At 47.2% G+C, this 27,126-nt stretch overlaps 2 protein-coding genes across 7 annotated transcripts; one reads left to right on the plus strand and one right to left on the minus strand.

Moving 5' to 3' along the window:
• Positions 1-336: 336 nt before the first annotated feature.
• HEPN1 (hepatocellular carcinoma, down-regulated 1) lies at positions 337-772 on the plus strand. The gene is made up of 2 exons (XM_064481997.1): positions 337-363; positions 497-772. Exons 1-2 carry the CDS (start codon positions 337-339, stop codon positions 683-685), a joined length of 216 nt encoding a protein of 71 aa, XP_064338067.1. The 3' UTR covers positions 686-772.
• Positions 773-1,781: 1,009 nt separating this feature from the next.
• Positions 1,782-27,012, minus strand: HEPACAM (hepatic and glial cell adhesion molecule). 6 transcript variants are annotated; one of them, XM_064482187.1, is made up of 10 exons: positions 26,874-27,012; positions 23,035-23,637; positions 22,216-22,392; positions 19,656-19,820; positions 5,041-5,382; positions 4,014-4,295; positions 3,629-3,728; positions 2,855-3,084; positions 2,644-2,714; positions 1,782-2,109 (listed from the first exon to the last, which is right to left on the minus strand). In XM_064482187.1, the coding sequence occupies exons 4-10, from the start codon at positions 19,702-19,704 to the stop codon at positions 1,807-1,809; spliced, it is 1,377 nt and encodes a 458-aa protein (XP_064338257.1). In that variant the 5' UTR covers positions 19,705-19,820; positions 22,216-22,392; positions 23,035-23,637; positions 26,874-27,012; the 3' UTR covers positions 1,782-1,806. The 6 variants fall into 6 exon arrangements, with proteins under 6 accessions (XP_064338257.1, XP_064338256.1, XP_064338255.1 ...); XM_064482186.1 differs by having other exon boundaries at positions 26,764-27,012; XM_064482185.1 differs by lacking the exons at positions 19,656-19,820; positions 22,216-22,392; positions 23,035-23,637; positions 26,874-27,012 and adding an exon at positions 13,927-14,545 and having other exon boundaries at positions 2,644-2,711.
• Between the last annotated feature and the right edge of the window lie 114 nt (positions 27,013-27,126).

Below are 27,126 nucleotides of genomic sequence, written 5' to 3' on the forward strand. Positions count from 1 at the left end.
AATCAAAACAAAGCAAAACAAAACCACTTCCTTACTTAACACCCCCCCCAACCCCATCCCCAATTTAAGGCAGATTTGGCTTAAGCCTGGGAAGCCGGCCCCTCAGAGATTCAGCACCAGGGTTTGGAGTACAATATATCCTCATCTCACCTTAATCTTTACCCTTGCCTCCAAAGGCTGAGTCGCAGGTACCCTTCTCCAAGTCCTTCCTGCATCTCCTACCTGCCTGAGCAACTTTCCCCTGCATGCATTATCTCCTTCTGGATGAGGCACCTGGGGAAGTTAGGGGAGCAGTTCTGGCTAAGGAAGGGGAGCTGCAAAGGCACACCTGCTCAGATGAACCTGGGGAACTGCGATGTCCAGGTAAGGGCAGAGGGGGCCAACTAGAAATGTTGTTGCCATTGGGGCTGGGACAAAACTTTCCCTAGAGTGCAGTATGGATTGGTGGGGAACAGGGACCTTGAGAGTTTCTCTGCAGGATGGTGCAGAGTCATAGCTGGAGCTTAGGAATTGGGGAGGGGCTACAGATGCGCTAGAGGCATCAAGGAAGAGAGGTCAGAACACACAGAGGGCCTCCTTCTCTTTCAGCTTTTTAATTGCCCTCTCTCCTTACACAGTAGATTATTGTCTTTCCTACAAACTGTTCAAGATGCGGTGGCATGGGCATGGCCTGGCTACACAATGAACCAACCTCTCCATCTTCTGATGGTTGTGTGATTAGGGAGTCTGCCCTTGCTCTGTCTCCTGGATTTGAGCATCTGGGAGCAGGGCAGGTGAGAGGCCAGAGGCCAAGGGTTAGATCATGTCTCCAAGACATGATGGGGAGCAATAAACCTCCTCCTCCCCCACCGTTTCTGGGGAGAGTCGAACTTTTATTCTCTTACACCTGGAGGAATCCCGACAAACTTTCTCGGGGATAATGATTGTTTAAAAGGCTTGTTTTGTACAAAGCCAGGGAGAAGACACAGGTTTGAGGGGTTAAAAGACAGTTCTTCACTTGATCTAGCTTTCTGGGCCTGGGGAGTGAGTGAGAAGCCCCTTCTCAATGGAATAGAGACAGAAAGAATGCTGGGTACGCCACTGAGGGAAGCTTTGGGAGGTGGCCAAGCGTGGGAGGCTTGAATCCTCTGCCCATGCAATAAACCTCCGCCCCCTCCCCCGGTGGCGGGGTGGGGAGCGCAAAGGAATGTACTTGAGATCCTCCTTCCCAACTGTTAGGCACCCAGGTACCAGATGCCTGAGAAGGGTGCTCCAAGGCACTGCCTTCACAATGATTCCCTGTACACCCAGGAAAGGGCATCCGACCTCCTCTCAGTTTAGGACAGTTGTGCGTTTAGGGAAAGTGGCCTCTCTAATCTGGGCTTGCCAAAAAAGTGCCCCAGGAACCAGGAGTTCATTTGGAGGGAAGGGAGATGAGTGGGAAGCTTGAGAGCGCCCTAGGAAGGGCACAGGATAGTCAAGGGAGTTAGATTACTGATGTTAGTTTCCATAAGACCCTCGGGGAATTGGGCTGGAAATTTAATAATCTATATGGTCCTAAGAGGGCACAACCCATACCCCCTGAGAACACAGCCAGTGAACCGGGAGCAAATGCAACCCGATTTCACCATCAGACCTACTCTCCGCCGCCCCGCCGCGTCCCCAAATCTGCGCCTGTTCCTTTTTGTCCATGTGCGGAAACTTCGCGCCCGGCGGGGACCTCCCCTCGCCCCCCGCGGGCGGCGGCCCCGCTGCCCCGCCCTCCCCCGGCCGCCGGCCGCAGTGCGCAGGCGCCCCCCCCCCCCCCCCGGGGCGTCCCGCGGCGGCTCAGGCGCTGATCTCCACCGCGCCGGCGTCGTCCTGCTCGCGGATCAGGTGCACGCCCGCAGTCCGCAGTGTGCGCGAGGCGCTGCGCGAGCGGCCGGGCGAGCTCGGGGCCCGGGGCGGCGACGTGTGCGTCCGGCCGGTAGCGGGGGAGCGCGCGGGGGAGCGCGGGTAGCGGCGGGCCGAGCGGATGGGCAGCCCCGGCGAGCGGCCCGGCACGGCGGGCGACACGGAGTAGCCGGGCGGGCCGGGCTCTGTCGCGCTCCGAGGCTCCGGGGCGGGGTTCTCCTCGGGCTCTGGGGAGTCCTGCAAGCACACGCCCGGGGGTCAGCGGACAGTCCTTCGGTCTGGGAACGCGCCTGGTGTTCCAGGGCGCTGGGAATACCGAGGTGGAGAGGATACAGTTCCCCCCACACTCCCACCTCCTGGAAGGCTGCAGACGTAGGTCTGGTTTTTCTTGCAAAACGGGACACCTAGCATGGTGCCTGGCAAATAATAGGTGCTCATTAAATGTTAAAATGCTTTAACTTGAGTGCTTTGCCCACGTATTCTCCTCTTTCCACCTGCGTTGGACACCGTGGGACAGAGTTGGTTGTGGCATTGTGGGGAAATCACCTAGGTTTAAAGCCTAGGTCTGCCACTTATTTACTCGTTTGATCCTCGGCAAGTCATTTCACTTTTGTCAGCCTTATTTTCCTCACGTCTAAAGTGGAGCTGACACAAATATTTCTCATGGTTATTCTGAGTACTATGAAGGGGTATCTTTATAGTGTTCCTCCCTAGGACCAGAACGTGGTGGGGGCTGACTGAGTGTGGGGCACCCAGCCCTGAGCTGCTCACCTTGTCCTTCAGGATGTAGAGTGCCATGGGGTTCTTCCGCTCCTGCTCTCCACTTCGTGGGAGGGTGTCTGCTGCACGGAGCAAAGAGTGGGGTGGCTGGCCCAGGCACCGATCCCTTTCCACCAGCCAGCGCCTACACTTTGCTCCCCAGTGGCCTGGGAAGGTCCCGCCACAACCTCCACCAAAGGATCCGGAATACCCGGGGTCCTACCTTGGCCGCTCCTCTCCCTGCTCTGCAGTCTTCGTGCAGTTGGTGGAGGAAGGGGCCCTGCAGAGCTGGCTTCCTTGTGGCCCAGTTCTGCCTTTTCCCAGCAGCCCACTGATCTGAGTGAAGATGGGATGGGTGAGTGGGTGGCTGGGAGCTCACCTTCTGGTTTCAGGCGGTCATCATTCTGATCTATATATTCCAGCGAGTTTTGCTTCTCCAGCTTCCTCTTCTTCCTGCAAATCAATCCAGCACCCTGTGAATGGAGCTGCTGAGTGTGAGCACGAGAAGTTCTGGGCGTGGGGACACAGAGGGGATATCATGGCCACACAAGAGGCCTTGTAACAGGAAGACAGGGTGGGTGCAGTGGGAATGAGACCAGACCAGAGCTTTGGAATGTGTCACAGCTAGGTGTGCACCCTGAGTCTGTCCCTAGCATTGTGACTGTGGGCAAGTCATTTAATCAACCTGAGTCTCAGGTCATTATCTGTGAACTGCAGATAATGACACTTAAAAGGTAGTGTGCTAACCACAAACACAGTACCTGGCTCACAAAAGGTGCCAATATTTTTTGTGAAACCATCATTAACTGTGCTGGGCTTGTCGGGGTTGTGAGCACATGATGTGACTCCATTAACAGCACATGCAATGGTGAAATGGACCTCCTGGAAAGGGGTGAGGGGAGGAAAAGCATTTAAAGAGACACAAGGAAGAACAGAGCTTGAGGTTGGGCTAGATTGAATGGTTAAGGTACACAGGGAATGGAACTTGGAGAGTTACCCAGACTTTTTGGAGGGTTTCCAGCAGGCACAGACTGTCACCAAGGTCACAAGGAGGAAGATGCCTCCTGTGGACAGGATGATGTAGAGGGAGCTTCTTCCTAGGGAGAAAGAGAGGCAGAGGTGGGAGAGACTTCAGAGTGGGCAATGGGTGTGGTGAGGAGAGGTTCCTGTGGCTGAAGGAAGAGGAGCCCCAAGCAGCACAGCTGGCCAGTGGTGGACCTTGCCTGGAGTTCACTTTGCACCTGTTGCTGTCCTCTGTGGAGCGTTGCGCTCTCTGCCCCTCTCCCCCTCTGGTGGCATTCTATCTGGAACGTCCTCAGCCGCTCCCGGGCACCTGCTTCTAAGGGTTTTGAGTCCCCATGGAGGGCAACAGGGACACTCACTGTATACAGTGATCTTGACGGGCGGGCTGCGGCCCTGGCTGATGGGGTTCTCCACCACACAGCTGTACAGGTCATCGTCCTCCATGAGCACGCGGGTGATGGTGAGTACTTTTTGGTCCGGGGACAGGAGCATTCGTGAGTCATTGAGGAGAGGCTTACCATCCTTCAGCCAGGTGTAGCTGGCCTTGGTGCCATTCTCATGTGAGCAGTTCAGGGTGAAGCCCTCGCTGAGCTCCAGCACTGTGGTTGAAGCCACTGACACCTGTGGCCTCGAAATGGGCACTGAGCCCAGGAGAGAGGAGACTGTGAGCCATGGGCCAAAATGCATCTCCCTTCCCCTTCTCAGCTGCCTACCTTCCAGTTCAACCTGTGGTCTTCAGAGATCATCAGTCTAGTTCTTTGCCATCATCACCCATCCACCCATCCATCCACCCATCCATCCATCCATCCATCCACCCACCCATCCATCTACCCATTCATCTAACCACTCCCTCATTTATTTACCAACTATTATTGGGCACCTTTTGAGCACACAGGGCACAATGCTGAACAAGAGAGCTGTGGTCCCTGCCTTCATGGACCTTCCCTTTCCTTCCCAGGTGCCTTTCCAAGATGTCTTAAACTGAGCCAGCCTAGAAGTTATTTTAGTTGAGCTAAGCTCAGGTCCAACTGGGTTCAAACACTGTCTCTATAACTCACTAGGTGCATGACCTTGGGCAAGTTATTCAACCTCTTTGTACCTCAGTTTCCTCACCTGTAAAATGGGAACAATAATATTAACTATCCCTAGATTATCATAAGCTTTAAATGAGTCAATATATGCAAGGCACTTACAGTAGTTTCTGGCATATGCTAAGCACTCTATATGTGTTAGTTGTGGCCTGTCAACCTCTAACGTCTAGTTGGCTCACTCTCAGCCCCCCAGTGGCTTCTGTGCTGGTTTTCCTGAGGTCTAGCTAGTGCACTGGGCAGATGCAGCCCCATCCTCTTCCCCAGTCCCGCCTCCTTCCCTGCCAGAGCACTTTACCATCCACAGTGAGGTTGATGGTTTTCTCCCCAGTGAAGGTGTCATCGGTGATGGAGATCTCGACCTCATAGGTGCCCTCGTCGGCCAGCTGCAGGTCGCTGAGAAGCAGGGAGCCGTTTTCGAAGAGGCGGATGCGGTCTCGATAGTCAGGCCGCAGGGTGCCAATGACCTCTGTGCCGATGGACTGAACCACGGTCACCGGCTTGTCCCGCTTCAGCTGCCACTTCACCACGGGCTTGTCACTGCTGGTGCTGCTGTACTGCACGGAGAGCAGGGCCGCCTTCCCCACAGTGCCGTGGATCAAGCGCACCGGGCTGGTGATGTTCACCCCCTCCAGGGGCTCTGTGAACAGAGAGGCCCGTGGGGAGAAGGCAGCATCAGGCCCTGGCTCCTTACTCCACTTCCATCTTTGAGTCCTCTGGTCTCTCCATGCCTCACCCTGCTGGGCCCTTTATGCCCTGCCAGTCCTTCCTTCTTACCCACTGGTGCCATCTCCCTCCCACTGTAGCTCTGGCCCTTCTGCTCCTCCATCATCCCTCACATCCATCCCATTGCCCTCAATCCTCCTTCTTTCTGGACCTTTGCCTCTGGCGGTTTTCCCCATTGCCTCCCTCTTGAGGCAGATTCCAGCTAACCCACGCCCTGTGTGGTCCATTTATTTATCGAGCTCTTCCCATTCTGTGTCCTCAGAATATATCAATGAGCAAAATGGACAAACAGCTCTACCCCATGAAACTTAAAGGTCATTAGCCCTCAGGGTGAATTTGTCAGATTTTTCTCCTGGGCTGGACCTGGGGAGAGTGGGGGATGGAGAAAGTATGGAAATGTCGATTCACAAAGAAAAGAGTGTGTTACAAGACAGTGCCAACAGAAGGGAAGTTTAGGGGCCTGAAGACAACTGAACCACTCCAGTCACACCAAGCTCTCCCCTGTCCTTGCCCTGGCCACACATAGCATCTTACGAGGCCTGCCCAGGGCAAGACAGTCCTGCAACTGGGTAGATGGTTTTGGAAATTCACCCTAACTCCTGCCCAATTTGCATCCCTGTAGAAGAGGGTGTTGGGATGGGTCAGATGAAGAATTTAGAATCAGAAGGCCTTGTAAAATTGGGCTCCACCAGTTACTGGCTGTGTGGATTTGGGCAAGTCACCTTTCCAGGCCTCATTCTTCTCTTTCACAAAATAAGAATGACAACGTTAGCAAGAGAAACTGCCTTTTAAAGTCCACAGTGCAAAAGCACAATGTGTACGTCACTTACTGCACTGCACTGGAGAGAACACAGGGCGGAGCATCAGAGATTTGGGCCTTACTGTTGACTTAGGACCCAGGAGAAGTAGCTTATCTGTTTGAGGCACAGATTTCTCACAGGTAGATTGAATGGTAACCTAGAGGTCTCAACAGTTCGTTCCAGCTCTGAAATTCTGGGATTTTACCATCTTGGCCAGTGATGGCCCCATCCAGAGTCATATCTCACATATCAGAGATTTCTAAGGAGCTTTGGGCCCTGAGTAGATGCTGTTCGTTGGTGTCACTTGGCTTTGCAGAGGAATACAGCCACCTGAGGGATGAGATCTTCTAGAGAGGAGGTCAGTTGGGAACAGGGCTGAGTTTACTGAACAGGCACACACATGTCAGGTTCTCGGTCCCTCTACACTCCCAGCTGCTTCCTTTGACTGTCATTGCATCTGAAGTTCCCTCTCTCTTTTTTACCCCTATGTCCCGCTCTGCTACTGCTGCAGTGTAGACTTGGGGAAGCAGAGCTCTACCTTTCCAAACCCTATTCCTCCCTTTGTGCCTGGAGGACCCAGACCGAACCAGGAGGCAACGAAATGAAAAGGTTAGTTGTGGAGATCAAAGCAGATTTAATTTAACAAACATATCCAATCCATTTTTAGAACAACTGCTTTGCTAAGTAGTGAGTTCATCATCTTTGGAAGTGGTCAAGGAAAGGCCAATTGACTGTTCTTTCACTTCTCTGTGCTTCCATTTCCTTGTCTGTATAATGAGGTTGTGGGACAAGATGATCTCTAGGGGGCCTTCCCAACTGTGACATTCTGTGATTCGTTACCTGCCAAGTGTGTTAGAATCATAAACTCTTAAGTGTGGAAGAGACTACTCTAATGATGAAGCCACCATATGCATAAATATTTTATGCTTGTTATTGAAAGGAGTCTTAACTGGGCGGAGGTAGAATGGACAAAAATCAACTATTTTCAAATATATTTTATTAAAGGTAAGTTTGTTCCCACAAAACCTTATATAAATAGGAAATGAAATTTAGTTCTAGCTCATCTGATTTGGTAGAAGAGGTGGTGAGGACCAGCCTCATATCTTCGGGTGCTACTAGCCCTATGGCTCTGTGTATCAGACTGAAATCCGTTTGGCTATCTGATCCTTAAGGTTTCTCCAGCTCTTCGTTTCTGTGATTATTTGGATGAGATTTCTTCCCAGCATCTGCTAGGTCCCAGGCTTGTTTTGATTTGGAAACACAAATTTTCAAATTTCCCTGAATAGGCAAATAAGGTTTGGTAGGTGTGACTTGAGGTGGCCCTGGAAAAAAATCATTGATCTTTATTAAAGGCCAGGGTGGGAACATCCACCCCGCTTCCTCAGGACCCAGCCTGAAGCACGGGTCCTGTCGGCACAGGAGAGTGATATATGCAGGGCCACCCTGAGGTTTAGCGACCACAAGCACCAAGGTTCTCATTTCCTCCTTCCAGGAGGCTGGACAGTGACAGTCTCAGCCCCAAGGAAAAGTGGAAGGAACTTCCCCCCTTTCTTCTCTCTTCTCTGGTCCCCTCTTGAGTTTCCATTGCATCCACTCTCTCCCATCCTGTACAAGGTACTAGTAGTGATTTTGTGATGTTTTTCCCCCTCAACTCTGCTCTTTCTACTGATTTAAACTCCTGGATAAAACCATTGGAGAAGCTACAGCACACAGGTTGCTCAGGTGGGCGCCTTCCTCGTTCCTGTGAACAGGGTGTGCCCACGAGTCATATGCCTCACGAGTCATATGCTCCAAGAGTCGCAGGGATGTTCTTCCGCGTGTTCAGAAGTGCGGGGAGCAGTAGTTCTCAGAAGCTGACAAAGAGAGTGTTTTGCTGAGCAAACACTGTTTCCCGAAACTCTAGCCAAAATTGGAGTTGGTTTTAAGTTCAGGGTTCCACAACTTTCAAAGGACACAGAGAACTGGGACAGGTGCCAAGGCAGGACACAGAAATAAGGAAATGGCTAAGGACTGCGATCCACAGTGGAAATAAAAGGGACTAGGACTACTCAGCCTTGAGAAACGATTGACTTAATCATCGTCCTCAAGTCTCAGAGGCATCATTAGGCAGAAAGTCTCTGCTCCCGCTGGAGGCTGACCAAGAGGAAATTGACCTCACAGCCAGATGTACGTATCAACCTAAATTGCCACACTCCATCAGGTAGGTGGCCCCTCGTCAAGTAGGAGTTCGACCTGCTGTGACGCCAAGGAATGTCAGGCTTTAAAGTGTAAGAATGTATCTGCCAATAGCCTTGGCGGTCCCTTAATAGAAACCATCATCCACTCATTTTCATGTGCTCCTTTTTGCTTGGCAAAGTTTTCTTTGACCAGTATTTGCCTTAAATTTACCTTTTAATGTTTAAAAGTTTCAGTGAGACAGTGCCAGTTGTGTGTACGCCTAACCCACCCACGCTAACCCCACGGACAGCAGTTATATCCCTTTTCATCTTGAAGGGCTTTTTGTTTGTTTTGTTTGGATCTGTCTCTGCAAGGAAGTCCCTCCCTCCCTTTGGCCATCATAGATGACCTTATTTGGGCTTTCTTCAACTCCATTATTTCTTTTTTGAGGTGTGGTGACCAGAATTGCATACAATAAACCGAGGGCAGCACACAGCATGGTTTCCTAAAAGGAAAAAATATTGCCTTCTGCTTTTGGTTTTAAAATTTTCTTCTTAATGAATTAATAATAAAGGACATTAAATGCTCTGAGAAGACAACCCCCCTCCTCTGTCCCTGTTGCATAAGGGTGTCACTAGGAGGGTTATGGTGTTGTATCCTTATGCTATCACGTTGAGACCTACAAGAGTGTGAAATCATGTTAAGTGTCAATCACCCAGGAATAGAAGAGAAAACTAGGAAACAGAAATTGTAAAGAAGGCCCTTGGGATCCAGGAAGAGAGGGGTAGCTTTTTATCTACACTCAGAAGAGCTGTAGATGTTCAGTAATGTGTACCTAGCTAGTAGGTATTAAGATGGCACATAGACATTACCGTGTTTTTGATTGGAATAATCATTATTATTAAGCTGTAACTTCTTCCAAACCGACTTGTACATTTAAATACAATACCAGTCAAAATCCCACAAGGTTTGCTTTGTGATATTGGCACAGGGAGTGACAAGTAGATCAATGGACCGAAATAGAGAGTCCAAAAACAGACATATAGGATTGCTTGACTTATGACAAAAGTGATGCTGCAGTGAAGTGGAGAAAGACTTTTTTTTTTTTTTTTCAATAAATAATGCTGGGCTGTGTAGGAAAAAAATGAATCTTGACCCTTACCTCACATCTCACACAAACAGCAATTTTAGGTGGATCGTAGATCTAAATGTGAAAGTTAAAACAATAATGTTTTAAGAAGAAAACATAGGAGGGCAGACAGACACAGATTTCTTGACAAAAGTAATACCCATAAAAGAAGAAAATGATACATGGGACACAATAAAACTAAGAGCTTCTGTTCGTCAAAAGACACCATTAAGAGAGTAAAAAGGCAAGCCGTCAGGTGGCAGATATTTGTAATATAGATATCCTATAAATGACTCACCTAAAACATATATTTTAAACTTCTACAAATTAGTACTTTTTTAAAAATCCAGAAAACTCAACAGAAAATGGGCAAAAGGCTTGGAACAGGTGCTTTACAAAAAATGACTTCTAAATGGCTAAAAAAAGATATGAAAAACACACAACTTATTAATAATAATGGGTGAAAATGCAGTTTTAAACCATAATTTGATACCACGTCATACCCACTAGGAAAGCTGAAATAAAAAAGAGAAGAGACAAATACTTGTGAAGATGTGGAGCACCTGGAACTCTCATGCACTGCTGGTGGGAACGTAGATTGATACAAGCACTTTTGAAAACTCTGGCCACGTCTACTATAGGTAACCACATACTTATAGCTCAGCAATTCTACTCCTGAGTATATCCCCCAAAGAAACGTGTGTATCTGTTCACCAAAAAACATCTACTAGAATGTTCGAACAACTCTTATTTGCAAAACTCCAAACTGTAAACAACCAAAGTGTCTATCAAAACTAAATAGATAAATAAATTGTGGTATATTCACACAAGGGAATAGAATACAGCACTGAGACCAAACGAGTTACAATTTCAACAACAACGTGAATGACTCTTACAAAATTTGGTGTTCTTACATAAAAGAATGCATACATATGATTCTGCTCTTATGAAGTTCAAAGATATGAAAATGAATCTATATTACAAGGTAGGACACACCTGTAACCCTGGAGGGAAGGCAATAGTAACTTAAATAGTATGAGGGTGTCTCTAAGGTGCTGAAATGTTCTTTTTCTTGATCTCAAGGACTGATTAAATGAGTATGTTCACTTTTTAAAGCTTCATCAAACTGTATCCTTATGCTAAATGCACTTTCCTGTATGTAATTTTCAATTGTAATTTAAAAAAAAAAAGGCAGCAACTATAATGTGGAGGTGATCTTAGGGCTAAAAGGGTGGAACTCAGGCAAGGGACTTCTTCCTACTGGGTCCCGAGAGGATGGAACAGCTCTAGGATCCCAGAGAGGAAAATCTTGCGAATCAGATTATCTAGATTTATGGCATGGTTTTTTTATGTCTGTAAATTGTGTCCTAGACCCTAGAAAAGCCTTGCTTGAATGTCCCATGAAAAGGGCCGTGATGAATTTAGGAAAGCCCCATTAGTCCATATTAGGGACAGAGCACTAAAGACTGAGTGTTACTTGCCTGAGATTGCTGCCATACGGAGGAAAACAAGGGATTCAGGTAAACTTCTGGGAGCCAGGGCCACACGGTCCAGCACCACTTTTACTGCTAATCTTAAAACTACATTTCCCAGCCTCCCTTGCAGTTAGGTATGGCCGTATCACTAAATTCTAGCCATAAAACTAGTAAAAGTGGTGGGTACCTTCTTTTTTTTTTTTTTTTTTAAATCCTCTACCTAAAAGAAATGGAGATGGAGATAAATCTTAGGGGACCATTGAAAACACACGTCAAAGTTGACCAAGTCTAGATTTTGGATTTTGTCACAGAAGTTGATATTCTCTTAACATATTGAGGGTGGCAGAAGTTCCTTATAGAATCTCAACTCTTTATTGCTCTCGAGTCCACGGCAGCACCATGGCCTGACCCTGCTACCTACCTCTCATCTGTCATAGGTCATAACTGATATCTTATTGGCACAGTTTACATTTAGAATATTTTTGGTTATACTTATGAAGTTACATTTTCCCACATAGAAGATCCTTTGTCACCTTTTGTTTTGCCTAGTTGCACTGACTGCCAAGATCCTTCTGTAATTTTTTTTCCTTACCACTTGATGACCTGAAAGAATTTAGGGACATCTCTGATGTGTATGTTTCATTGTGCACCTCCGTCTCCCAACTCACTATCTCCATACTGTCAGCTTTCATTTCCTCAACTCATTGTCATTTCCATGGAGACTGCTCTCACAGAGGCTAATGGTAACTAACCTCTTAATTACCATATCCAGTGGGTTCTTTCAGGTCCTTGTTATGTTGGGCCTTCTTGATACATTTGATGTGGCTTCTCCAAGAAACTCCCAACACCCCTGACTTTCTGAACACCGCAGTCTTCTAGTTCTCCCTGTCTCTCTGATTGTTCCTTCCTGGTCTTCTCAATGCACTTTTGTTCTCTGCCATCCTCGGCAAGACTTGGGGTTGTTCAATGTTCCATTTTCACCTCCAAGGTGATATTCATTCCCATTGTTTTAAATCTCACCTATGGGCTGACTTCCAGACACCTCTTTCCAACCCTGACCTCAGGCCCCCTAGCTTCTGGCTATTTAACATTTTCCCACAAATGCCTCATAGGTATTTCAACCTCAATGTAGGCAACAGGAATTAACATATCCCCCAACCCTGCGCCATTTTTTATTGAAGGTTTCACACAGAAATCTTACCTCGTTCTCTGGGTCCCCTCACTTCCTATCAATCACTAGGTACTGACTTTCCCTCCAAATATTATCTCAACATCCCTCATTCTCTTTCTCTTTATTCTAATTCCAGCCCATGTCATTTCTCTCTTGAACTATTGCAACAGCTTTGTTACGGGTTGAATTGTGTCCCCTAAAATTCATATATTGAAGTCCTAGCCCCAGGAACCTCAGAATGTGGCCGTATTTGGCAATGAGGTCATTGCAGAGGTAGTAAGCTGAGATGAGGTCATACTGGCCTGGGGTGGGCCCCCTAATCTAAGATGACTGGTGTCTTATAAAAAGGAGGAATTTGGGTACAGACACAAGCACAGGAAGTACATCATGTGAAGATTAAAGTTAATGCTGCCACAGCCAAGGAGCTACCAGAGGCCAGCAGAGAGTCCTGGAGCAGATCCTTCCTGAGCATGTTCAGAGGTAGTACAGCCTTGATCCCTAACTTTTAGCCCCCAGAACTGTGAGACAATACATTTCTGTTGTTGAAGCCACCCGGTTTGTGGTTCTTCATTACAGCAGCCCTAGCAAATGGATACAGGCTTCCTTTCCCATCTTGTTTGTCTCCAGTTTCACCTCCAGTGCCTCCCTGCAGAGGGCGTGATCTGAGATACACGTCTGGCTCTGCCCATCACCAGTTTAAAAACCATTCAATGCCAACCCACCTCCCATTGTTTACAAATTATATTCCAGTTTCCTTAGCATAGTTAACAAGTCTCGCCTAATTCAATTCACTCTTTCCTCTCCAGCAACGTTGACTGAGGGGGCTGCTTCTAAGTGAGTCACATCATTTCAAGCTGTTGACCTTGGCCCATTTCCCATCTATAATGCTCACTCCCTCACCTATCTACTCTTTTCATCCTTTAAAATTTAGTGCAGACATTCCCAGCGAACCGCTCCTGATATTGCCCCACCCCCATCCTGCACCACCAGCACCGGCTTCCTGATGGAGTGGGTGTGATCCTCTTTGATACTGGGCACCCTCTGCATATCTGACTCATAGTAGTTTCTGCATTTTATTAAAATAATCGCTGCATCTCTCTGGAATAGTGGGCATGTGCGTGCGTGTGCGCGCGCACACATGCGCGCGCCTGTGCATTTAAGCACATGTATTTAATATAAGATCATTTCTCCAAGGAGTTGATAGGGGGCGTACAGGAGGTGGGTGTTTATGGCGCGCGGTAGATTACAGATAGGTTGGTGTTACCATCCAAACCAGGAGGCTTATTATCTCCAAAACTTCTTTTTCTCCGTTGCAGTTTTACCATCAGAGAAGCCAGGGTTGAGGGGTTGGGGAGGCACAAAACCAAGATTTCCCCACCCCTCCCAGCCCCACCATAATCCCTCCTAAAGAATGCCGGACTGGCCTACGCCAACAAGACATCCCATAAGAAATGGCTCATTGCCCTCCATCTAATGTACTGAATGCCGTGGGAGCTCCAAGGTCATGCAGCCTTTTGGGGGAGGGGGCAGCAGCCGGGCAGGAGGCACACAGAGTGAAGAAATACATTCAACACTAATGCCGGAATTCACTGAGATGCTTCCCACGGTAGCTGAGCTTTCTCCCCTCCTCCCTCCCCAAAGGCACTCTGGCCCTCACCTCCCCCTCCTTCTCCTTTGAAAGCCCGGGTCCCTTCTCCAGACCCTGCCTTACCCTCTGGTCTCCTACCTGTCTGGATCAGAAGCAGGTAGACAAAAGGAGCGAGGCGCAGGGCACCGAAGGCTCTGGACAGGGCTTCCCTTTCTCTCTTCATTTTGGGTGGCGTTCTCCAGCTCTGGTGCAGACAATTAGCATGATTTCTCCACTCTGGGCACGTCCCTTTGTACCACTCGGAGTTTCTCTGCCCGAACACAACCCTGCCAAGTTCCCTCTGAATACACAGAGCTCTGTGTGTTACTGGACTTGTTCTTTCCTCTCTTTCAGACCTGGCATTTTCTAGTTTCAAAGCTCTACACCCCGAGTTCGGAAGAGGCTATCTGCTTAGGAGATAACCTCCAGTGTGGGTTCCAGTCTGATGGGTCCCAGCAGCCCAGCAGTTCTTCGCCCGCCCGCGCTGAGCCCCGCTACCAGGGGGAGATGAGGATTTGGGTTCAATGAGCGACTAGGCTGGGACTAACTGGACCTTGCCTGTTCCAACTTATCCTGTCTCCACCCCACACTCCCTGTTCCTGCAAAGAAGGGTGTGTGCCAGGGACAGACCTCCAATAAGCTCCAAAAGGGAGGGAGAAGTTTTAAAAAGCTGGGGAATGAGAGAGTCCAGAAACTGCTAAAGACGTGGAAAACCCCTGTCCCACCCCAAGGGAAGAAGATTGGAAACTGGCTTGAATTCTATTATTTTCATACCTGTCCCGGTCCCCTCTCTCCTATCATAGAATCATGTAGGTGCTGGGGACCTTTTCCCAGAAGCCACTATATTCATTCCCTGCCTCCAGCCAAAGTTCCAGAACAGGTCAGAGCAAAGATGAAGGTAATACCCTGGGAGCCAGCATCCTGGGGTTCTGTCACTTGCTACAGCCCAGCTGGTTCCTCAAGTCTTGAGGCTGCAATGAGGAGGAACGCCCCAGCTCTACTCTGACCCCATCATTACCACGTCCACCCCTTCTCATGAGGGTTGTCAATGGATGTCTGCATACTAACTGTGTGGTCTGGGGACAGGTACATAACCTTGTTAAGCCTCCGATTTCACATCTGTAAAATGGGGTAAACAGTAGCTTCCTTGCGGGAATGGTTGAGAGGATTGATGAAGATTTAGTACAGTAGAGTGCCTAGGAAATTCTTTGTTAGAGACATGACATTTGAAATTAAAAAAAAAAAAAACCTTCTTCTTCTTCTTTTTCATTTCTTTAGGGAGCTTTATATCTTGGTGAGACCAAAGTGTCCATCTCCCCTTTTGGTTGTCTCTAATGCTGGTCTTAGAATTGTAAACGCAGTAGTTATCTCTCAAAGTATACTTTTTATATACTGGAGAAAGCCTGTGTAAGCCAGGTTTTTAGACCTGAAGACTCAGTGCACAGCCCATTTGAACAAAAGGATGGGAAGAAGAGGTGGGAAATGTTGGTTTTGAAGTTCACAGAGGAACTCCAAAAAATATTCTGACAAATTAGATTTTTTTTCCCTTTTGCATCTTTATGGTTATGGCTTTTCCCCTCACAGTTTCCAATCTTCTTCCCTTGGGGTGGGACAGGGGTTTTCCATGTCTTCAAGGCACCTGTCTGCCTCTCGTAGAGTTAATGTTGTTTCAGCAGGTGTATAATGAAAAAGAGAGAGAAGCGTAATATTTAGCTTCTGATATCAAACAGTATTTTACAGTCAGTGGCAAGAAGAAAGGCTTGTAAGGAACAAAAGGGTATTTTCATTTCTTTCACCTGCTCATTTGATTTATCACGGAGCAGCCTGTGGACCAGATCATAGTGTTCGTCTATAGTACAGACAAACGGCCTCTTTGGCCTGTGATGGTTAGGCCTCGAGGCTTATCGTCAGAGATAAAAGGAGGACATGATGTTCAGGACATAGAAAGCCTGAAGTCTGCCTTTGTCATCCTGAAGGACTGTGGAAAGAGAACTGTGACAGAGGAGACATAGGCGCGCTCTAAGTTCTCCGCGTGCCCCCTCCCCTGCTCTAGGGATGAACTTGAGGCTCCTCATACCCACACAGAGTATGCAAATGCCCCAAAGTGCCCACACGCTCCCTTGAGGGGACCTTGAGGTGCTAGAGGGTAAAGAACTGCCAGAGGATGGGACAGGGAGCAAAGGGGCCACACATGGCCGTGGTGGGAGTCGGTGTGCAGCCCTTCAGACCAGGAGCAATCTAGACTCAGAGACCAGAGGGAATCCTGAGGTCACACAGGTCCCCAGACACTATCACCCCCTGTTGTCACAAGGACCCCCCCTAAGCCACACCACCCACACTCACCCCAGCCCTTCTCAGAGAGGAGCTGCGGTGGGGGAGGAAACTGGAGAGGCTGGTTGATCCAAGCAGAGACTGAGCTACTTTGAGAGAATAATCCGAGTGGTTGGGTTAGAATGCGTTTACCAAGATGCACCGACATTTGGTTTTCCTCTGCTGCCCTGAGGGGTGGGAGGCTCATGTGGGAGATCCCAGCAGCTGCAAAGGCACAAACTTACACTGTGCCTTTGCATGTCTGAATGGAGAAGGAGCAATTTTGCAATCCTGCTTCAAGTCTTTTTAGAAGCGTATATCATCTGCTTATGTGCTTTTCTCGTCTCAAAATCAGAGAGCTCTTCGACTGAAGGACAGTGTCTTACTGGTCTCTGAAGCCCTGCTGCCTAACACAGGGCGGGGCACGTAGTAGGTGCTCAACAGGCAGCTGCTGAATTGGAAGGGTGAGAACTTGCTGGGGGGCTTCTCGAGCAGCTGGGTTAGGGCAGCTGTGGGGAGGGTGGCTGGGCCAGAGGAGTGAGGGCAGTCACCAAATAGTGACTGAAGTTGACAGACTGTTGTGTGAGCACCTACGAGTCACCCTTTTGTGAATTCCCAGAAATAACTGGGACTCACTTTGAGGGGAGCCGCTGATCCAGCAGGCAAGTGGGTCACAGAGACAGAAGGCAACAGTCAAGCCAGCTTATTCTCACCCACCACCGATCTCTGCTATCCTAGCTGAGCTCGTGTTAGCCTTCCATGTATTCTTTGGGATTTTCCCTGTGGGTGTGTCTGTCCCACATAATTGTTGATGATTCAGGCTGGATTTTTTTTTGTAGGGATATCCTGATTATAAAAACTACATTTCTTTAGCTTCAAAAGTATGTTTATACTTGTCAGTCCGCATGTCCCACTTTGGGATCAGAAAACGTGGTTATTGTGGCCATCTCCTCATTAGCCTGGGAGACTCTCCAGGGCAGGAAGGCATGGACAGTATCTCTTCGTTCTTATGGGTCTCCTCTCAGGGTCAGCTCTGAGCTCTGCACTACGTGGCTATGAAACAGTGGTGCAGATGTCCTGCCTGACTGACGGCAGTAATGCCTTGGCTTAGCCGAGGCTCATACCCCTTCCTCCACTGAGCACTTCAGCAGGTGCATTTCCGAGGGCGCTGTCCTCTCCTGAGCAGCGTGGCCCCGTCCTCTCGGCCCTTCTGCTGCACACAGTTGCTTCAGGCCACTCTTGCTTGGCACCCGGGCAGGGGCTCTGGGATTCTGACTCCACACCCATGCACCCGTGCAGCCCTGGCCTCTGTGATGAGCACCCAGACCGCCAGACCGTGCCACTGCAGCTCAGAACGGAAACTCTCCTCCAACACACACACACACACACACACACACACACACACACACACACACACACACACACACAAATGATATGTAAATAATACCAATTATAACAACTCTACCATTTGATTTAAGAATGTCCCCACCCATGGGCCTGTTCTTTGTCTCCAGGCTCCAGGAAGAATGCTCTGGCACTGATATACTAGAGAGAGGTTTGTCCTTGCTAATAACATAACATCAGTGGTGATTTTTATATTTAGCATTCTCCCCCTCCTTCCCTTCATTCACTTCCTCTTATTGAGTCATACCTGTCTCCTACAATCCACTACATTGTATTTAATCTGTAGTAGCAGAATGAAAAAGAAAAATGTTCCAACAAATGGTGCTCAAATTCCTCTTGCAAAGGGAATGGTCCTTAGCAAGAAAAGTATCTAGATATGCCACCTGGAGTGTGTTAAACACAAGGGACAAAAAAAATAGGCAATAGAAAACAGGAATTTGGGGATGGGGAAAGAGCAGAGAGAAGTGAAGAAGGGGAGAGGGGATGAGGGAGGGAGAGGGATGGCGGGAAAGCTGAGGAAAATGGAAGAACAGCTTGCATTGGTACACTATGAAACCCCTTCTCCTCTGTCTTCTTCAAACACTCAGGAAGGCTTACTGTACACAACTGCAGTACCTGTGTGTGCGCTTCTAGCTGATAGAATACGGCAAAGGTGATAGGATGGCTACTCTCTTGATAAGATTATGTTATAAAAGACTCAGATTTAGCAGACCAGAGAGAGAGAGATGGTCCTGCTGGCTTAGAAGACGTAAACTGCCATTTGTAAAATGGCCACGTGGCGAGAAAATGCTGGTGGCCTCTAGGAGCCGAGAAGAACCCTTAACTAAGAGTCTGCAAGAAAATAGGAACCTGTCCTACAGTCACAAGGAACTGAATTCTTCCAATGACTACATGAGCTTGGAAGAGGATCCTGAGCCTCAGAAAGGAATGCAGGCCAGCTGACATCTTTTTTTTTTCTTTAACCGAGTTATAGTTGATTTATGTTGTGTTAGTTTCTGGTGTATACTAGCTGACATCTTAATTGAAGTCTGGTGAAACCTTGAGCAGGAAATGCAGCTAAGCTGTGCCTGCACTCTCAACCCACAGGAACTGTAAAAAAAAAAAGTATGCTGTTCTAAGCTGCTAAATTTGTAGCAATTGTTATGTAGCATAGAAAACTAATACAGGTGTGTGTGTGTGTGCGCATGCGTGCACGCGTGTGTGTTTAAAACTAAGACAAAGGACTGAGTCCCAGGTCTGGATTAACATGGTGGGCAGGAGGACAGCAATATAAAACAGTGAAATGATCTCTGAACAGACTAATTCAGCTGAAGCAGGAGTTTGGGGTCAGAGATGGTCCTGAGTGCCTAAGGCTTATGGAAATTTGGAGAAATACTGGTATCTTAGTCTGGGCTCCCCCAGAGGCGGACCCTGAGACAAGAAGTTATATAGTTTATCTGAAAGGTGATCCCAGCAAAACCAGGTAATATATTGAGGGAATGAGACATGGAAGGGGAAGAAGCCCCTGAAGGTTGCATATCAAGCAAATTACTATGCTGGGCAGCCGAATGTAGTCCTGTGGGAAATAATGAAGAATAAGCCACAGACTTATCCCACCCCCGGGGAAAGGGAGCTGGGATATTTATCCACCAACTGCCATCCCGTATAGGGAGGGGCTGCTTCTAAGGGGTAAGAAGTCAACCCCCCCACCGATTTCTGGTCTGACCCTCGTGGGGAGGCATCCATCCAAACCTCCTCTCCTCCTCTAACTGTTCTGTGTGTCTGTGTGTGTTTGTGCGTGTGTGAGCTGCTCCTCACAATACTCTGCCAGGCACTTTATATTTTTTCATTTAATTCTCCCAATACCTCCTTTCCAGTAGCTATTATAATCCAATTTTACAAACTAGAAACGCTAAACTTTCAAAAAGTTAGCAACCTGCTGAGGTCTTATAGTTACTAAGTGGCAGGACTTGGATTAGAAACCCAGGTTGGTCACCAGCAAAGCTGAGACTTCTGACCACCTCCCTGAGTCATCAGCAGGAAGTCCACCTCCTGGTCTAGCCTTTTACCCACAGCACCCACCCTCTGACGAAGCTCCGGGGTGTAAGGTGGACCTCTCTGCCCGCTCCTGGTACCTTCTCTCGTTGCTGAAGTTATTTTTGATTCTTTGTTCCATAAACCCATATGTGAATGGTGCCAGAGCCGTCCCTACCAGAAGTTCAGTTTGCCAGAATGGAGGGAGCGGGAGGACTCAGGAGGCCAACAGCAGCCAGAGAATTTGTAGAGCCGCAGTGCATTGCCTGGGAAACAAGGAATTTGTATGAGGCTTTGTGTTGAGAGGAGGCAGGGCCTTGCTGCTCCAGCAACCATCGAACAAGAGACAGATTAGCTAGTTCTCTTTGGAACAAAACAAGCTTTTTGTGGGCCTGGACAGTGAGGAATGGCCTTCCCCAATGACATTTTTTCTTTCCTTTTTCTTTTGAAATTTCCCCTAGGTAGCCCAACGCTGGCTTGCTTCTGAGATAGGGTCAAAAGGCTCCCCTGCCCTTCCAGGGACCTTCATCCTGAACGCTGGTTTTGCTGCCTGCAGATTTCTGTAAATGTGAGGAGTTGCTTGGAAGAAAAGTGTTCTGCAGAGACAGGATGTTTCAAAAAGGTGTGGGGTGTGGGGTTTTTTGGGAGGAATATGTGATCCTGGGGCAGCGTTGGGTATATTTCTGTAAGGCAGGGAGGAGGTGCTCCCAGGTCCAAACTGGAAAACTGAAAAGCATCAAAGTGTTTTATGCTGAAAGTAAATATTTGATTTCTGAATAGAATTCCCACCCCCTCAGAAATTGAGAGGAACTCGGGCTTGTGTCCATGGTTGCTGAACGTGCCTTATTCAGCAACTCTCCAGAAAAACAGGGAGAAATTAATTGGCGTTCAAGTGTTGTTTTATTTTTGTTTTTTTGTATTTTGCTGACCTATTTACGAAGCAGCAAGGACATTCTAGAGAACATCTCTGGAGTTCTGTTCTTGCAGAACTTCGGTGCTCAAATAAAAACAGGTTGAAAAATCATAGGGAGCCACAAGTTACCCCTGACTCATGAAAGGTTTCATTGTTTCCCTCCTCCAAGATCCTTAGCCGGTGTCCTCCCACCAACCATGTCCGGAAAGGATTCACTCCCATCCTCTCTCTCCCACCCTCCTCCCAAAGAGGGAGGCACAGAAATGGAAATCAGCTGGCCAGCACCGAATAATTGCCTACTGTGTGAAGAGCACTCCATGTTCCAGGCTTTGGTAAGAGGAGTGGGATGTGGGAAAGGTGGCACATTCAAAAGTAATAGAAAACACAACCCTTGCCTCGGTGCTTCAGGATAGTTGGGAAAGCTGCGTCTAAATCTATAAGTAATACGGTTGATGATATATTTGCACTGCCCTGGACAAACTGTCTTTTAGAATATTGTCTTATTTAATCTTCTAACAACTCTGTACGGTAAGATCCACCACCCCCTGCTCCAAGGAGGAACATGAAGCTCAGAGAGGTTAAGTAACCTGCTCAAAGTCACACAGTTCATAAGTCAACATAGTGCAGACTCAGCCTGTGCTTCTTGGTCTAGTTCACATACTACATTCCTGAAAGAGGTTGCCTTCAGTCAGGCTCAAAAGTAAAAAGCAGGTAGAAAAAAGGAAGCTCTGAGACAAGATATACGGCCAGGAAGGACAAGGCAGGCAATGGGAACTTAAAAAAACAAAACTAAATCAGTAACGGAATGGGTCTCCAGTGGTGAGTCTGAGGACACTAAGAAGATGGATTTGGGCTACATGGGATTCAGCAGAGACACGGTTTCTTAAAATGAGGCCTTCAGCCAAGTTCATAGGGAAGGTGGCCGTGAAGACAGGCCAAAATGTTCAACCCTAGTTGCAGTTCTTTCAGGGGCCAGCTCTGTCTCGCTAATAGATCCTCACTAGAGTTAGCCCTCTGGGATTCTGCATCTGGTTTGTTGCCCATCAAGCTAAGGAATGTGATTTGTCATGATTTTTTTGGTTGTAAATGACAAAAGTTCAACTTGAACTGTTTGAAGGCAAAAAGGAGGAATTTCTTGCATCACGTAACCAAATTTTGAAGGGAGCCAGAATAATTGGAAATGAGATACGCAAAAGCCACGGTGGTTACCAGTTGACTCTCTTGCTTATGTCTTGGTGTCAGCTTCATTCTCACAAACCTTCTTACACTTTTTTGAGGAGGGGGTGCCAGTCTGTTTAGGGTATCAATGGTGCCCAATATAACTTCTGTATCTGTGCTGGCAAGAACAGTAGCTGTTAGCCACATGGGGCCAGCAGGACCAAGGAAATGAATTATACATTTTATCTAGTTTTAATTAATTTAAATTTCAATAGCTATGTGTAGCTAGTGGCTAACATATTGGACAGGGCGGCTTGTCTTCCAGGTCATCCAGGGAGGAGAATTTTGATGATAGTAGTTTAAAAAAAATCTTGGTAGAGGACTATATTTAGCCTGGCATAGGTCACATATGCAGCTCTGGATTAATCACGATATCCAAGAGAACGGAATACTATCCCAGGCCCACCACGTGCCTAACCATGTGTAGACAAATCACCCTTCTAGAGGTAGGAGATGACTTCTGAAAAAAAAAAAAATTAGCAAGCAGTCATTGAAAAACTATTACATATCATGCATTTCATATACATTACCTTAATTTTCACAAAAAATCCTTAGAGGTTAATTGCTCCCTCACGTAGAGGATGAAGAAACAAAGACCCAGATTATGTGATTTGATCATAGACAGTAAATTTCAGAGCCAGAGTATAAATCCTCGTTTGTTTCCAAAATCTTTGTTTGTTGCACTGTAATCTGCTGTCCCTAGAGATCTGGGATAGAAAATGAGACTATTAATAGTGGAGAATTATAACAATCATAGAAGAACACACAAAACGAATGACCTGGTTTTCTCCAAAGAGTTACTTTGACTGCCTGCTACTTATTCTATAAAACATTTTTGAAATTGCTTTTAGAGAATGCAAAGGAGGCTCTAAAAGTATCTTTTCAATTATCTCTAATGATTGCAATTTTTATATTTTTGTACATTTTCTAAAAAAGTCAAAAGTATAGTGAATAATACAGGTAACAATTTATAGATAGATAAAATCACTTTGGCCCAAACTAGCTTTGTGTTAAGGTAAAGTCTCTTATCTTAGTGAAACTTCTTTGGCTTTGAAGAACAGCTACCCAGAAAAGTTACCATCAGGAGAGGCATGTCTCATGCATTTAGAATTGGAGCACTCAAACACCGAGGCAGCTCCTGGAACCAATTTTTGTAGGTAGCCCTGAATCTTTCTGCTTATCTGTTCCATTCTCCTAGCTTTATCAATGGCCTCCCTCTACTCTGCTCACCCCAGGGCTCTCAATGTTACAAACAATGTAAAACCTAATGCAAATTGGCGTTCACAATAAAGAATTTTATTGGCTGGCGTATTTAGAAAGTCTAGAGGTGGGGTAACCTTCAGAGTTACCTTAATCCGGAGGCTCAAAAGTGTCAACAGAGGATGGGAAGGACTTTAAATTGTGGTTAGACCATCTCTGTGAAATGTTGCTTCTCTCTTTGATGGAAAAGAAAGACTAATGATAAGGATTATCTGTGGATTTTTACACTGGGAGTTACACGGCCTGATAGCTGTCAGTTCCTCGGTCCTTGGGTCTGAAATACACTCAGGGTCGTAGCTGGGTACTCCAGGAAGCAGACTCTGCAGAGGAGTTTCGAGTTCAGAATGTTATCAGGGAATGTGCTGTAGACTGACACCTGTGGACGGAAGGAGGAGCAGGCAGAGGGAGCAGCTGAGCTGCGATGCAGGCTGGACAGCCTCTGTCAAGCCCACAGGGAGCTCTGAAGCTGAAGTGATGGCTCATGGGAGTTGTTCCAGAAACAGCAAGGTCCTTCCATCCACGCCCATCAGTCTCAGGATGCTGCTGCTCCTCAGAGGGAAGGCGAGGCCACTCTCTGAAGCTGAGGCCGTTGCTGAAGGAGCTGACATCTGGAAGGACTACCACACTCTCAAAAGCTGGGCCAACAAGTCCTTCCTTGAAGAGGTTCTGGGAAGTCCATTCCTGTGTCCATCCTGGATGAGAAGGACAATGAGCCTCCCACGTTAATTTTTTTTAAAATACCCACCAAGAGAAAGGAGAAAAGACTTCTGCATCCATGGTAAAATTAGAGCATTTTTTGCAAAGATCAGTACAGCAGATGCTGTCGAGACAACCAGGCTTAACTAGAACAATTATTGGTACCATTTACAATGAAATGCTAAGCAAGGAGAAACTTGGTCTGCACAGGCAAGCAGAAGGACCCTCACTGATTATTCCAGTGAGAAAGGCTATTTTGAGAGGTAGATAAGGAGGAGGAAGATCAAAGAGGACTTCCAGGAAATAGCCCAGAACATTAGTTAGCCCTGGGAAATCCTGCTCAAATTTGGGGAAGAGAGTGTTTGTGGGTACGACTCAGTTGCCTGATGTTGGGTTCCCAACATACACATCCCGTGAGAGTGGGAACAGGCAGGTTTCCCACTTCCAGGGAGGTTCTCCTTAGGATAGGCCCTTAGGACTAACAGGTGACCAACCGCGTTTTCTAATTTGTTACAAGTGTGGGTCAGTCAATAACAAACAGAATAGTGATGACCAAATAGTCAATCTCTGAGCTCTGCGTGGCGCGGACTGCTGCCAAGGGCCCAGTGACTCAGGGCTTTGTGCAGCGATGGCCAGGGATCCCCCCGCTACACACATCAGACATTATCCAGCTCCGATGAGGAGTGCTCTGGAGCAGGGCTTCAAGTCTCTGGAGCCAGCAATAGCCATTCTTCCTCCCTCAAACCTCCAACATCTCTCCCTTTATTTTAATAATCGATGAACTTGCTTTCTTTTTGTATTAGTTTTCTCTTTCTTTGTAACAAATTACCCCCAAATTTAGCATCTTAAAACAACAAATATTATCTTACACAGTTTCTGGCTGGGTAGTCTGGCTCAGGGTTTCTTAAGAGATAGCAGTCAAGTTGTTGGCTAAGACTACAGTCTCTGAAGACTGGATTGAGGCTAGAAGATCCGCTTTCAAGATCATTCACCAGCCTGCTGGCAGGAGCCTTCAGTTCTTTGCCAAGTGGGCCTTTTTATATGGCTGCTCATGACATAAACGGCTTTCCCCAGAGCAGGTGATCTGAGAGACAGTGAGAATGAGACTACGTGGTGGGGAGAGAGAGAGAGGGAGAGGGAGAGAGAGAGGGAGTGGGGGAGAGAGGAAGGATACAGTATGTTTTATAACCTAATTTCTGAAGTGGCATAGCATCCCTTCTCTATTGGTCACACAGAGCACCTCTGGTACAGTGTGAAAGGGGACTACACAAAGGCGTGAATACCAGGAGGTGGGGATCATTAGAGGCCACCTTATAGGCTGGCTACAATACTGTTTTACAGAGAAAACAGAGCAATCAGAAGAGAACTTCCACAAGATCCCACCACCATCTCACCCAATTACCAGTATTCTATTTTCACTACTGTTGTTATAATGAAGTGTCCCTCCTGCTGTCTAAGGCCAGTGCCTCCAACCGTTCACTCGATCTCACTCTCTCTTGTTCACTAGATCCTGTTCCTTCTTGCCCGCAGACACAAAATTTCTCCCATCTCTTTCCTGCATTGTCATTGTTCTCTTGTTTACTGGATAATTCCCATCAACAAAACACCTGTGATATTAAAGAACCCTCCTATGGTCCTCTCTCTCCTTTCAGCTACCCATTTCTCTGTGTCCCTTTACAATAAAATTCATAATAAGAGTTTTCTAAAATTGCTGTCTCCAATTCCTCCTCCCCTCCTTTTAAGTCTACCCCATCAGGCTTTTGCTCTCAAACTACTTCAGAAACAATGCTCTTATAAAAGTTGTCTATGACCTATGTATTTTTAAATCCAGTAGTCAGTTCTGAGTCCTCATCTTATTTGACCTATCAGCAGAATTTAACACAGATGGCGTGTCTCCTTCAATGAATCATTTTCTTCATTTGGCTTTCAAGGTATCACACACACTCCTTTTCTTCCTTAGCTTACTGGCTGATCCTTCCCAATCTCTCTGCACTCCCCTCTTCTTCTTCCCAGCCTCTTTAATGTTGAAAAAAACCCCATGGCTCAGTCCTTGGACCTCTCTTCTTATCTGTCTATAATTTCAGGAATTTTCCTGATTCTTCTCTCCTTTGTCCGTGTCCTCTCTCGTGCGCACATGCACACACACACACACACACTCACTCACTCCCTCCACATCCAACCTTCAACAGGTCCTGAAAATCCCGCCTCCCAAATATATCCAGAGTCCAACTACTTCTTACCATCTCTACCACTACTTTTCTGATACAAGACATCATAATCTCCTATTGGGATTATTGGAATAGCTTCCTAATTGGTCTACCTGCTTTTACCCTTGCCCCATTCAGTCTATTCTCAGTGCAGCATCCAGAGTGATTAAAAAAAAATTAAGTCACATTATGGCATTCCTTTGCTCAAAACCCTCCAGTGGCTCCCCATCTCAAAGTCTTTCAGTGGTTTATAATGCTCCATGTGATTGTTCACCCTCTAACCTGACCTATTCTGACCTCCTATCTCAACACTCTGCTCCTTTTAACTCTGCACCAGTCACACCAGCCTCCTTGCTGTTTCTCAGCCAGGCAGACACCCTGGAGTGACTGTACTTGATGTTCCCTCCACCTGAAACAATCAGAAAATTACAGTAGCTTGTTCCATTATCACAGAAATTTGCATTGGAGTCTTTGCTCCAAAGTACCTCAGTGAAGCCTTCTCTGTTCATCCTATCTAAAATTTCCTCTCTCCTACCCCCAATACACTTTTTATCTTTCTCTGCTTTTACTCTACAACTCTCATCAGCATCAGACACATTTATTTACTTATTCATGAGTCTATCTGGTTATTTCTCATTGTGTTGTAAATTCCATGAACAAGGGGGTCTGCTTTGTTCACTGCTATATATTTCCAGTGCTTAGTATACAAAAAGCTCTCAATTATAATATATATGAACGAACAAATGGGTATTTATTTCACAGTGATAATGAAGCATCCCAAGATTATAGCGGACTTTGGAGCAGAAAGGTAGACCACTCACGAGGCTTTTATGTTTACATATAAGAATACGTATGAAACAGCATGGAAACGTAAGGAGGTGTACAAGGGCTCAGTATGATTTACTGCTGGCTTACTTCGTTCCTCAAGAAAGCCCTGCAGGCCCGCTTTATTCCATCCTTCTCCGGTGCTTCCCTCAATTGGGCCCTTGCCTCGCCCAGTCAATCAGCTCTTCAGCTCAACTTACTCCTTTTCCTAAAGGATGTTGGACGTCCTCAACGCTGGAGCAGTCGGGGCACTGCCAGCGGGCCACACACGGGCTCGTGGGTTACGCCCCGCGCCCCGACCCCGTTCCTCGCGCGCTCACGAGCACCACCCCCTCGGCAAGACAGAGCGGAAGTGACGACACTCCGGCCCCCGAAACCCCGCCCATCTCGCCTTCCCAGTCCCCGGGAGGTGACGCAAGCCCGGAAGGGGCGGGCACAAGGCCACCGAGGGGC

Source organism: Camelus dromedarius, chromosome 34, assembly GCF_036321535.1.
Source record: "Camelus dromedarius isolate mCamDro1 chromosome 34, mCamDro1.pat, whole genome shotgun sequence".
NCBI lineage: Eukaryota > Metazoa > Chordata > Mammalia > Artiodactyla > Camelidae > Camelus > Camelus dromedarius.

Bases quoted from the DNA above. Each gene is read 5' to 3' on its own strand.
- HEPN1 (XM_064481997.1), top strand. From the start codon at position 337: ATGAACCTGGGGAACTGCGATGTCCAG. The intron at 364-496 runs GTAAGGGCAGAG...GCAGAGTCATAG, and splicing joins TGGGGAACTGCGATGTCCAG to CTGGAGCTTAGGAATTGGGG.
- HEPACAM (XM_064482184.1), bottom strand. From the start codon at position 14,011: ATGAAGAGAGAAAGGGAAGCCCTGTCCAGAGCCTTCGGTGCCCTGCGC. The intron at 3,729-4,013 runs GTGAGTGTCCCT...CTTTCTCCCTAG, and splicing joins CGTCAAGATCACTGTATACA to GAAGAAGCTCCCTCTACATC. The intron at 2,715-2,854 runs GTAGGACCCCGG...TGCTCCGTGCAG, and splicing joins CAGGGAGAGGAGCGGCCAAG to CAGACACCCTCCCACGAAGT.